This window comes from Limanda limanda, chromosome 8 (assembly GCF_963576545.1).
Source record: "Limanda limanda chromosome 8, fLimLim1.1, whole genome shotgun sequence".
In the NCBI taxonomy this organism is placed as follows: domain Eukaryota; kingdom Metazoa; phylum Chordata; class Actinopteri; order Pleuronectiformes; family Pleuronectidae; genus Limanda; species Limanda limanda.
In genome coordinates this window covers 25846367-25858194 of record NC_083643.1, presented here as the reverse complement: position 1 = coordinate 25858194, position 11828 = coordinate 25846367, and the positions used below count along the sequence as shown (strand labels likewise).

General features: G+C 42.1%; 2 protein-coding genes across 2 annotated transcripts; one reads left to right on the top strand and one right to left on the bottom strand.

Moving 5' to 3' along the window:
* Nucleotides 1-1902: 1902 nt before the first annotated feature.
* Nucleotides 1903-5703, bottom strand: LOC133009747 (serine/threonine-protein kinase pim-3-like). Its single transcript, XM_061077281.1, has 6 exons — nucleotides 5640-5703; nucleotides 4715-4824; nucleotides 3469-3519; nucleotides 2614-2977; nucleotides 2272-2448; nucleotides 1903-2093 (listed from the first exon to the last, which is right to left on the bottom strand). The coding sequence occupies exons 1-6, from the start codon at nucleotides 5695-5697 to the stop codon at nucleotides 1903-1905; spliced, it is 951 nt and encodes a 316-aa protein (XP_060933264.1). The 5' UTR covers nucleotides 5698-5703.
* Nucleotides 5704-9691: 3988 nt separating this feature from the next.
* On the top strand, nucleotides 9692-11137 carry kbtbd13b (kelch repeat and BTB domain containing 13b). Its single transcript, XM_061077280.1, has one exon. It carries the CDS (start codon nucleotides 9692-9694, stop codon nucleotides 11135-11137), a length of 1446 nt encoding a protein of 481 aa, XP_060933263.1.
* The last annotated feature ends 691 nt before the right edge of the window (nucleotides 11138-11828 follow it).

The following is an 11828-nucleotide window of genomic DNA, read 5'->3' as shown; positions in this document are numbered from 1 at the left end:
GAATGTCTCAGTAAATAAATAAAAAAGCACAAAATGTACAAAATATGCATATAAAAAAAACCTATATTTAAAATTAAAAAAAATAAACTGAGTATTTGCATTGACTGTGCATTTACACCCCGAGACAAAGGGTGAGAGAGAAGATGGAGCCTTGTGAAAAGTGTGAAAATAGTTTAACAGAAAAACACGTCTCCGCTGTGGCAATGACACCAAAAACATCTTAAACTTTCTAATTGTATCGATACCTCCTTGACTGAAATAAAACAAAACAGAGAACACAATCAAATCTGTTTAGATGAAGTCTTGCCCCCTTCTTAAGCTTGAAGCTAACCTGAAGAGCAGCAGGAGGTGAAGACTGGGTCAGAATTATTTCTTTTAAATCAGACATTTCCTGTATATTTCACACTGATGTTCTCGCCTGCTTCTGTTCAGACAGAGTAAACATGAAAGGATGTTTATTACATGAAGAAAATGTTAGTATCAAAAATCATATTTTGGTATCAAAATGTAGTCAACGAGTCCCAGCCTTCCAGAGGCACGTGTGTGTGATCAAGGATTCCAGCACATCAGCAGGAGAGGACTGTTTTCCCAGTACACCTCGGTGGTGTGAAGTGGGTGGACAGAAATATTCTTGGAAACCTTGGAAAGGTTTTTTTGGGGATATATGCTTGTTCACTTTCTTATAATAGACGACTGATGTGCCAAGTGTGAGGCTACCACCAGCAGCTGGTTGTCTGGAAATGGAGGGGAAACCGCTCAACGATACAGGTAACATGTTACAACCAGCACCTCCTAGACTTGAAGATGAACTCATTATCGGCTCTAGTTTAACAACCTAAGCAACCAAATAGAACAATTGCATTTAGCACACGTCCAAAATCCCCTTCAGCAATTTAACAACAGAAGAATAGGTTTCTGTCGTCATTTTACGAGGGGGTTATGAGGCACAACATTTCTTGTTCAGGACCTGCCTGGAAACTGCTGACAGCCAAGTAATAGTCAAGCAAATAGCTCCCTGTAGAACTACCAACTGTTTGGACGGTTTGGTTCTGGCTGCTCGCAATAGATTCATGTTTTCTGCACGAACATGACGGTTACATCAATCCTCTCACTTTGCAAAAAGCAAAATAATCACATTTTCCAAACTGTCAAACTATTCCTCCAAGCCCGCTTTGGACTTGAAATGCAACAAATAACTAGGGCTGAAACAATAAAGTCAATTGATTGATTAGTCCATACAAAATGATCAGTCACAATGTGGATGTGATTTATTATTGAGGTAAAGTTTCAAGCAAGAGTCCATGTTAACTCTTGAGCTTCAGCTTCTCCCAAGGGAGGAGTTTCTGCTTTGCTTATATCACTGCACAGTAAAATTTCAAAATTTGGACTCTTGAGACTCATTGTGATGAAAATGTGTTCAGCATTTTTTGGGGATATTTTATAGACTAATCAATCAATGATTACAACATTTCAGGTGTGTTCACCTTTGTCCTGTTGTTGCAATAAGACCCCACATTGTAGTTATAGAATTACTGAGTCAAGTTTCTTTCAGTGGAAAAATAATCTGACTAAATTCTTCTGTGAATTCACATTCTAACCATGAAAACTCTTTGGAACACTTCCCTCACTATTCCACCCGCAGCAGCTTCTGAAGTCAAGGCACTCAAACAGCATCACTGGACAGAAAAAAAGGATCTATAGTAGCTGCTTTGTAGTTTGATCAGGAGGGGGTGCTGTGGAGCAGCAAACAGTCAACTGGAACCTGAACTGAGACCATGAGTGGCTCCATCTATACACACCACTTCCTTGGAGCAGCAACGCCACAATCACGAGGTAACTGAAACTGAAAACAGGTGTTGATCAAGTCCAAGTCCCGCCCCTTGGAAGCGTCCCCCTGACCAATCAGGAGCTCTGCTGGCTCAAGGAAGAGGCTGTGGGAGATGAGGAATCAGCTGCAACGGTGTGAAACGAGATGATGCCGTCTGTCTGCTGACCATCGCTGCTGGTAACCCAGGGGTGGAGGAGGATCTGCTCCAGGGTTGGCCGGTCAGATGGTTGCTGGCTAAGACACCAGCCAATCAGCTGCTGGCACTCTGTGACAGAAAAACAAGGAGGTGAAGAAAAATAGCAGGAAACACACTGCAGCACTGAAGAAAAAACAAGCAATACTTTGTACCATGTAGTGTTTCGGTTAGTTATAGAGAATAGAAATAGTGACAGCCACATACAGTTTCAATCTAAAACCAGAACCAGTCAAAGACTACGACTGACCTGTGGAGATTTTGCGTCTGAAGAAGATCTGTCCTCTCAAGATCTCGTCGTCCTGTTCGAAGGGGATATCCCCACAAACCATGTCGTACAGCAGCACGCCAAGCGACCACACGGTGGCCGAGCGGCCATGGTACCGGCGGAAACGGATCCACTCCGGAGGACTGTAAACCCGTGTTCCTGAAGGGAGGAGTCATCAGCTATTTTAGATAATATGAAACACTGTTATATTGTTTTCTACATTTCTACAGTAAGCGGTCCTGATGATGAGTGTTTATCAGGCCTGTTATAGCAGAGCAGTTCAACACAATGATTAGGCCGGTCAGTCTAGATGATCAGACTCACCATCAAAGTCGGTGTAGGCGGTTTCTTTGAGCAGGGCCCCAGAGCCGAAGTCGATAAGTTTGATCTGTCCGGTCCTGAGGTCCACCAGCAGATTTTCATCCTTGATGTCTCGGTGGACGACACTGCAGGTGTAGCAGTGACGCACCGCCTCCACCACCTGCAGGAAGAAGCCACAGGCCTCCGCCTCATCCAGCGCTCCACGCTCCGTGATGTAATCAAAAAGGTCCTGTGCTGACTCGGGACGCTCCATCACCATCAACCAGCTGTCGACCCGCTCCCACCAGTCCAGCAGACGCACAACGCCGCCAAAGGCACCACCCACTTTCTGCATCAGCACAATCTCCAGGGGAACCACAGCGCCACACTGAGAACATATGAGAAAGAAACCATTTGTTATCTCAATTCTTGGAATGCAATTTACAGTAGATAATCATAGTAGAAGTCAACAATTTCAAAGTGCTCTCAAAATGAGTAAAGATTATTTTAGTTCCTCTTTCAATTCAATGCAAGTAAAATCTGCCACTTGTCACTGATTCTTCTAATAATCTGTCTATTAAAGCCTAGACTAAGTTCTATTTAACATAAGCTTATTTGACATTTTCAAGGACATTGAAGAGAATCCTACTGTATGAGCTCTGCTGGTTGATTATAAATATGAAATACGCAGAGCCAGAGTTAAAATGTGTTCATCAGGAACTAATTTGGCGATGCAAATAGTTTAAACTGTGTCCATAATGTTTACTGAACATGATTTCAGGGAGATTAATAAAGGACTAACAAACTAAGCTTTTTTATAAATTTACAGAAAATTACTATAAGACTGCTGATTTGTATATAAAGACAAGTAAAGCTCACCAAGCTGCCCCATTCTGTAACTCTGTCCCTGCACACATGTTTTACCGCCACCTGCATGGAAACACAAAATTACTGCACAGCCTACATACAATGAAATACAACAGGGTACAATTTTGTTGCTATACAAAAACACAGAATTAACAGCAGCTATAAAGCATAACAGAAGCTGGAATTCAATATTTGTGTGAACAGTAACGTGAAACTTTGAGTTAGCTGCCTCAGTCTTTAAATTTGATTCTTTATTTATGAATAAATATGGTTTCCCAACCACCCTAATGGTATTCAAATTACTACTTCCTGCTCCTGAAGGGCGAAAAACCTCGGTGAAAAGGTATTTCAGTATGTGTAGACAGGAGAGATGAAGAGATCATTACTTTCTTTTTGAAAACAAAGACCACATGCCAGACAGCATGGCCTCAAGCTGCTCAGCTGACAACAATGAAACAGGAGGTACAGGGAATTGGAAAGGCCTTCAAAATAAAAGCACAACTTATAACGAGATGACTAATTATTATTAACAGCATCTATGATTTGAGATTGTTACAGTTCCCTTAGTCTGGATAAAGACCAGCAGTTTTAATAACAGAAAGAAATCCCAGTACTTCATTGACAACCTAAAAAAACAAAACAATATGTCAATTGTGAAAACAATAACAGTGGAGATTTTGATGATATGGCCTGAGTTACATTAGTGGACTGAAGACAGATGTTACATGTTACAGTAACCTGTATAAAGCGCATTCCTGGGGGTGACACTCCACTGATGTTCGGCAATTCAGTTTCAGTAAATATTCAGCATCAACACACATTTCTGAGTGATGATTGTTAAGACTTTACTGGTTACAGGTCAGAAAAATGATATGTGAGGGAATCTCGATGATCTGTTGTGATTCATTTGTGATGGGAATTCTTTATTCATCAACTATTCCTTCACAACTAATCCATTAAATAATAGATTAATTTACGTTGAAAATAGTTATTGGTTGCATTCTTAAGAAATTTAAAGAATAATGCCGTGGTTGGACTGATAGCTAGTGTTTCCAGAGTCGATAATGATTATTTTTTTATGCTCTCAGAAAACTGAATATTTAAACATTTGACCGATGACTATATCTTTTGAAAATGTAAGCGCTAGTTTTATCTTGAAGGCTGAAGCCGGATATGCGGCGGCACTCTTTCGTGTGAGCTGACGTTGTGAACCGCGGCCATGTGCCGGGACCAAAACAAAGCGGCTCCCCGCTCTTACCGGCAGCCCGTCGGCCAGGCGGACAGCAGAGTAGACGGTGCCGAACCCCCCGGTACCGAGCACCGAGTCCAGTCGGTACAGCTTCTCGAATGGCTGCTTCTCCGCTTTGGCTACAAAACACAGGAAAACAATTAGGATGAATCAGATTGAAAGGTTGTGGAGACGCTGCGTAGTGTTGCACCTGAATGTGTAACCCCTCAAATCCAGTGTCTGCCGTGTGCTCAGCAGAGGACCAAACACAGCGGCCAACAGACACTGGATTTGAGGGGTTACACATTCAGGTGCAACACCTAAACACGTTTAAAAAGAAATACTGAAGAACACATAAGTCACCAACACGAGTCCATGTCCTCAGATGACTCCCGCTGTTATTGTGTCGGCCGTTTAAACATGGCGACCATCAGCTCTTCAGTTAAATAAGGATTAACAACAGCAACCGTTTTAAAAAACGTTATTTAACAGATAACACATTATTACATTATTATTAAGACCCCCGGCTCTCAAAATGGCCCCACGCGGTGTTATTTAAAGGTCACACACCAACATCGAACACTTCACTGAAAATGTGTTCATTCAAGAGTTGTTATCATTTATCTGGTTAAAAACACCAATGCGACACAGTGCACGCTGTTCTACAGTGAAGATGTGACACTGCACATGTTATCGGCTGAACTGATTTGAGCAGACGTGTTTTCAGCTAATTACCTTGAAGAAATGCCCATTAGCGGAATAATAAAGACGTGAAAATGGCGCTTGATTTGCCACTGCGTGTGTTATGTGACCCTTGGGGTTCTGTGGCCTGGTTCTGACCGGCAACCGGTAGCAGTGCACGTCTAGTGAGGTCCACGGTAAAAGTCACCAGATCGTAGAAAAACAGGGGACCACGGTGCACCACGAGGGCTGGTGTTGTGGTTCGCATCGTTACCTTGCTGCAGGTGGAGCTTCGCCGGTAGATCCATGCTGTGGGAGAGGGAGAGCAGCATCGTGCCCCTGACCTCTGCGACTTGAATGAAAGCACACGCAAGGGAAATGTCCGCGTGACGATCCACGGAGCCCAGCGGGGCCGCCACGCCCTTCTTCTCACGGGCGGAACGCGAAAACGGCGCGGTTTAAATCCACCGAGAGCTCATCCATTTCGGGCTGAACAAAAGACGAGAGCCGCTGTGTGGTCACCGATCCACGGGGGCGCGCAACTCTACTGCCGCGCTGCGCCGCCGCCGCCTCACATGTTTACAATCACCACACAGATCCTTCCGCCAGACATCAAATAACACCACAGAGCCGGTCGCTGCATTCTGACACCAGCACGTCCCGGTGAAGTGTGACGTGTAGACAAGTAACGGGTTCTCCTGAAGTCTGAACCGACGAGCCGTAAATAACGGTAAAACACGCGGGCTACTTTTTCGTAGTAGCACAGGCGGAGGGATTCAGAGAGGGTCACTCTGGTTGTGCTGAGGTAGAGGAGATGATTCTATATATATCCTTGATATTATTATTAGCAGTAGTAGTAATAGTAATAGTAGTAATATCCAGAACTACACCAACATGCCTCAAAATTCAAATGATCAGTCCAGTTTTTTTATCATGTCTGAAATCGAGGTGTGCAGAGAAACTGTGATATACTCAAATACTGTGTAATTTTTGATGGTTTTACTCCACTACAATTCACAACAACGTGATTTTGTGTAAGCGTGTTTATTATAAGATGACGTTTTAGGCATTTCAATTTGGTTCAATTGTTGAGTTACAAGGTGCAAGATATTCTATTCAAAATAGTTTGTACAGTATCACTAGACATTAGTAGTGATACTGTACAAACTATTTTGCAGCATCATTGTTTCCAAAAATATATCAAGGGAAATGCTGCTTATTCCTGCTCTTTGTCTCCTAACTCAGTCTCTGCTCAGAATCAGTGAGATCACCTCAGGAATGTGTATAGGTCTGTGATTCACTAATGTAACGCAATCATTTAAATTTCCATTTGACTGTTGGCTCATCCAGAGCCACAGCTGGACTACATATTGAGTCACCGCTAAGTCACGACACTAATTCATCGCCACTTTAGGAACAGAAACGAACTTGAATCTTAAATACCATTTCTCACAGAAAGAACACATACATCACACACATTGATTGTGTTTGCCCCAGGTTCCCCTAATGAAACACAGGAAACTAAACAGCCCTACTCATCACTGATCCAGTGTGTGGGTAAGATCCTTCTGCCCAAACTGGCTCACAAATACAGACCTATGATTTCATGTTCTCAAAAGTCAAATTACTTAAGCTCAATTTAGGCAAAACTGTGATTAGTAGTTCCAGCAGCAGGGTGGTGCATGTGGAAGTCAAAGCGTCCACATAGGAGAGTCCAAATACATTACAGTAGATTGTATAAAAGAATATGTCAAAAATCGATCTGTAAGTTAACCAACCACAACTCAGATCTATTATTTTAAATGTGAAATGCAGTAAAGTAATTGTGGACTGACAAGATGAGGCAATTATTCAGATATTTGAGTTTGAGCTTTGACTTTGTACCATAATATATATTTGATACAGTTTTTTAAAACATTCAAATGAACATGAACTACTCTGGTGAGTTTTCTGTTCTAAACCTAGACGATTTCTTAGTTTTTTTTAGCCATGTTGGTTGGGTCTATGAATTGCAATAGATACCAGAAGGGAAAACAACTTTATTAAAAACCCTTTGATAGTTGTACCTATGGCGAACAAAAAATACAGAACTAAGAACTAATTTAGTTGTGTTGTAAATGTTTTTTTAAATCCTCTTTGGTTGTTATTCGTAATATATTTATGTAACACAGTAGGCTCTGGATATACCATATTATGGGTTAATGCTGCATTGACTCAGTCTCAGAAGAATAACAGCAAAGATCCAGTGTTGACACGTTATTTCGGGACAATAGCTCATGTGCTAAGTTATGAGTCACACTAGATGAATGGATCGATGTATTACTTTTATTTATTCATATCAGTATGAATGCTTTTTTCTTTTTTACCATGGTGGCTACAGAGTAGTATAATAAAACATTGGACATATTATTAGCCTGTAAAGAAGTGTTGGCAAACAGCTGACTACACTGTCACATCCAACAGACTGGAGTTGTGTGTGTGAGTCCACCTTATAATGTACATAAGTCTCTTTTTAGCTCTGCTAAATTTTGTCTGAGTTGATGACTGCTTAATATTTCAGTATTTTCACCAACTATTCTCTAGCTGTGTCTGTCCATTGTCTGGTGTTGGGCAGGTCCCTGGGGCTTCTGGAAACACTGAACCCCTGAACCCAGTAAATGTGCCACAAAGCCACAGATTGTAAAAAAAATAAAAAACATTTTAGTTACCTCTATTCTACCCTTATTCATTTTATTTCCATTTCTGCTCAACATACATTGCCTGCAATACAACCTATTTGTCTGTGTCATGATATAATTGAATCCCTTGGCACTTTTCCTCCTCTAGACTTCTTCCAGTCCTGTGTTATTACCATGTTGGACCGATCAAAACAGCACTCCTACTGTCCCACAATCCCCTCTGTCTACTCACACATTCTGCTGGAGCCGCTGGATTTGTTTTTACTGAGGGCTGATCACATGACCTGCTGTGTTATGTCTGCCCCAGTGATCTCAAATGTAGGTCAGCCCCTCCTCCTTCACTGTAAGTTCATGTAAAGACAAGGTTGACAGAAAACAGATTTAAAGATGCAAACAGGGAACATGCTTTTGTTCTCTGGACAAAAACATCTTCAAACTGATCCCCGCTCACATCCACAAACTCACACGGACGATAATCACATCTCTGTTTTGTTTTTTTGGATGTTTACATCACAACTCCAGCTCTGAACCAGCAGCAATACAATAACAGAATGATTCAATGATACTCTGAACAGCAGGAGACCCTGCACTGTTGTTTGTAGAGGAATTAAAGGAAAGACAGGACTCAGGGGAAGCTAGCAAGATTTTTACAACTTTACCGTCTTCATTTATACAAAATTTAAATTAAATTAAACACCTTGGTCCAATTCACCAGCAGTGACCACTGATGTCTGGATCTTATAATAGTTAATTAAATGCCTTTCATGATTTTTATTATAATTTGCAAATGTGTGCTATTTCCCTTCATTTGACTGTGAAAAGCTGTGTCTCATTTGCAGTTATATGGGGAGACCAGACTGTTTTCATTGGAGTTAGTTCTTGCCGAAAAAACACAGTGGGGTCCAAAGGTTGGAGCCCCTTTTTCCATCCTCACACTTTTAGAAACCACTGTAGTAAACAGTTACAAAGACGTTTTGCAACAAAGTCTGTTCCCAAAACCTCTGTATCAATCCAGGGGGTGCATCTCTCAAACGACATTTGTTGGCCACATTTGAAGGAGCCTTTGAAATAGGACAGCCTAGTTGCACTGCTGTGATGCAATCAGTATAAAAGGAGCCTTTTGAATTGAGATACAGCTATAATTTAGTCTCTGGATGATCCTCATTTAGACATGTTGCAAGGGTTTGTCCAAGTTTATTTTGGCAGAACAAACTACATTTTCTTTACCTCTCTTGTGGGCTTCAGCAAATGTCTAACCTTTGGACATCTCAAATCCCCCTACCACTCAAACCAAATCAGGAAGATCGACCAACGCATAGATAAGTCAGAAAAAGTTTTTTTATGATTTGGGAGAACTGACCCTTTAAGTCTGCAGCAGAATTAACAGCAGATCACTAATCCTGCATTTGCTGATTGCTCTTCCCTCTACTATATGAATGTGACACATGGTCATTTGTTCTCTTCTATGTTTAGCTGGTTCTATTTTGAAAGCTATGAAACAACTGATCCTCCCAGAAGAGTGAGGCAGCTTCCTGCTGCATTGGTCACTTTTTTTCATCTGTTCTTCAAGACTTTTGGAAATGTTTCAGCTTCTCATTGCATTTTAATCGAGGATATTTTTCTTGAGTGTCACTGTCAGAGAACAGTTATGTCAGCACACAGCAGTGAATCAGCTGTCTGCCGCAGCGGTGACCTTGCAGACAGTGGAGGTTATCTGCCGTGTTCTGTCCCAGGGCTCGTTTCAGCTAAATTAACCGTGGTGGTCGGAGACACTCACTTCTGCGAGGAGAAGAAGTTACTCGTCCAGAGTTGCGACTACTTTCGAGCTCTGTATCGATCTGGGATGAAGGAGTGTCGGCAACAAGAAATCCATCTCAAGTCCCTGCGTGCTCGAGGCTTCCTTATCGCCTTGGCAGTTTTACGAGGTGAAATGCCAGTCCTAGATGCTGATGACATTGTTGAGGCCATTGAATGTGCTGCTTTCCTGCAGGTGGCACTGCTTGCTAAACACCTAATCAACCTCATTGACTCTGACAATTGCTTGTTGATGTATCACACAGCTGCAACCTTCGGCCTCATGGATCTTTACCATGCTGCTGCACTGTTCATACGAGACATGTATGTCGACCTAGAGGTGGAGGTCAGGAAAACCTTGCCATCAGAGCTGATCTCCTATGTGGACTCTTTGACCCCAAGTGTTTTTGTGGCTGTAGGGGCCCATGCGACCTGTGGTGTGGATGAAACTGTACATGCTTCTGCCAGGACAGTCTGCTTCCTGGACGAAACCGCCAATAAGTGGAAAGTCTTAACAGATCTTCCACTGGAGGCCAGCACCTCCATGGCTGGAGTGACCGTTTTAGACAACAACCTCTACATCGTCGGAGGAATTATTGGAGTCCATAGACAAGTTGTGGACTCTTGTTTCTGCTACAGTGTTGAAAACAACAGCTGGAGCAGGATCACCAGTCCGGCACAGCTTCGCTACAATCTCAGCCTTGTGGGTGCAGACGGTCGTCTTTACGCCATTGGAGGGGAATATGAGGGTACAGTGATGTCATCTGTGGAAACATATGATGTAGAGAGTGGGAGGTGGACATTTGCTGCTCACTTACCTCGGCCAGCGGTGGGAGTGGCATGCACAAAAGCCATGAGAAGAGTATTTGTATGTTTATGGAGGCCGATGGAGACCACAGAGATCTATGAGTACGTGTCAGCGAAAGACCAATGGCTGCTTGTTACCACGCTGATCAGGCATCAGAGCTATGGCCACTGCATTGTCGGCCACAGGGACAATTTATACGTCATGAGAAACGGGCCATCTGATGACTTCCTAAGATGTATGATGGACTGTTACAATATAAGCTCGGGCCAGTGGTCAGCCCTACCGGGACACTTTGCCAACAGCAGAGGTTCACTGTTCACTGCTGTGGTCAGAGGTGACTCTGTCTTCACTCTCAACAGGAGCGAGACTTTGGAGTACGCCATTGATGCTAAAAACTGGAAGCCACGGCGGCAAATGAAGGGTTTTCCCAGAAGTGGATCCATGTGGACATTTCTGCTGCACCTGCCAGACTCGCTCATGTTGCACCAGTGACTTCATTTAGTCTGGGGTTCATTGGAAAATCTAAATGTTTAAACTCAGACATTTGTTTGATACAGACCCGTGCTTAAATAGATGAATAGTTATTGTTTAATATATATCCACATTCATAGGTTTCTCCACCATTTCTATTGACCATTGATTATCAGCCATTATATTATAACAATCCCATGTAGACTAACCACAAGCTATGGGACTGTGAAATGATAGGCTCTTGTAGAAGCCATATGTCCGTATTACATCAACTGTTTTTTAAGAAAAACGGAAAGTTGTGAACTTTCTTTGTGAAGTCAAAGAGAAGTACCAAAATACCCCTAATCCTCAGGTGTAATAGCATTGTGTTCTAAAGGGGGAGCTCTTTGTTACCATGGAAATGATATCAACATCAGCAAAAACATATTATTAGGCTACAATCAGATTGTTCAGCATTACAACATACACGTTACACTATTTGAAATGCTATCAATATACATTCAAAGCTCAAACTACAATATAATAGTTATAACACTATGGTTTATGGGATGTGAAATTCCTTTAGTTTTTTTGCTCCAAATCAAATGTTTTGTTATCTTGATTCATTTTGTAGCTGGTCGACCTGGCTCCAGTTTCCAGGTTTTAACTTTTGTAGAAGGATTTTCTGAAACATCAGTGGGAAAATAAATGGAACCAGGGACTCTAAAAGTGG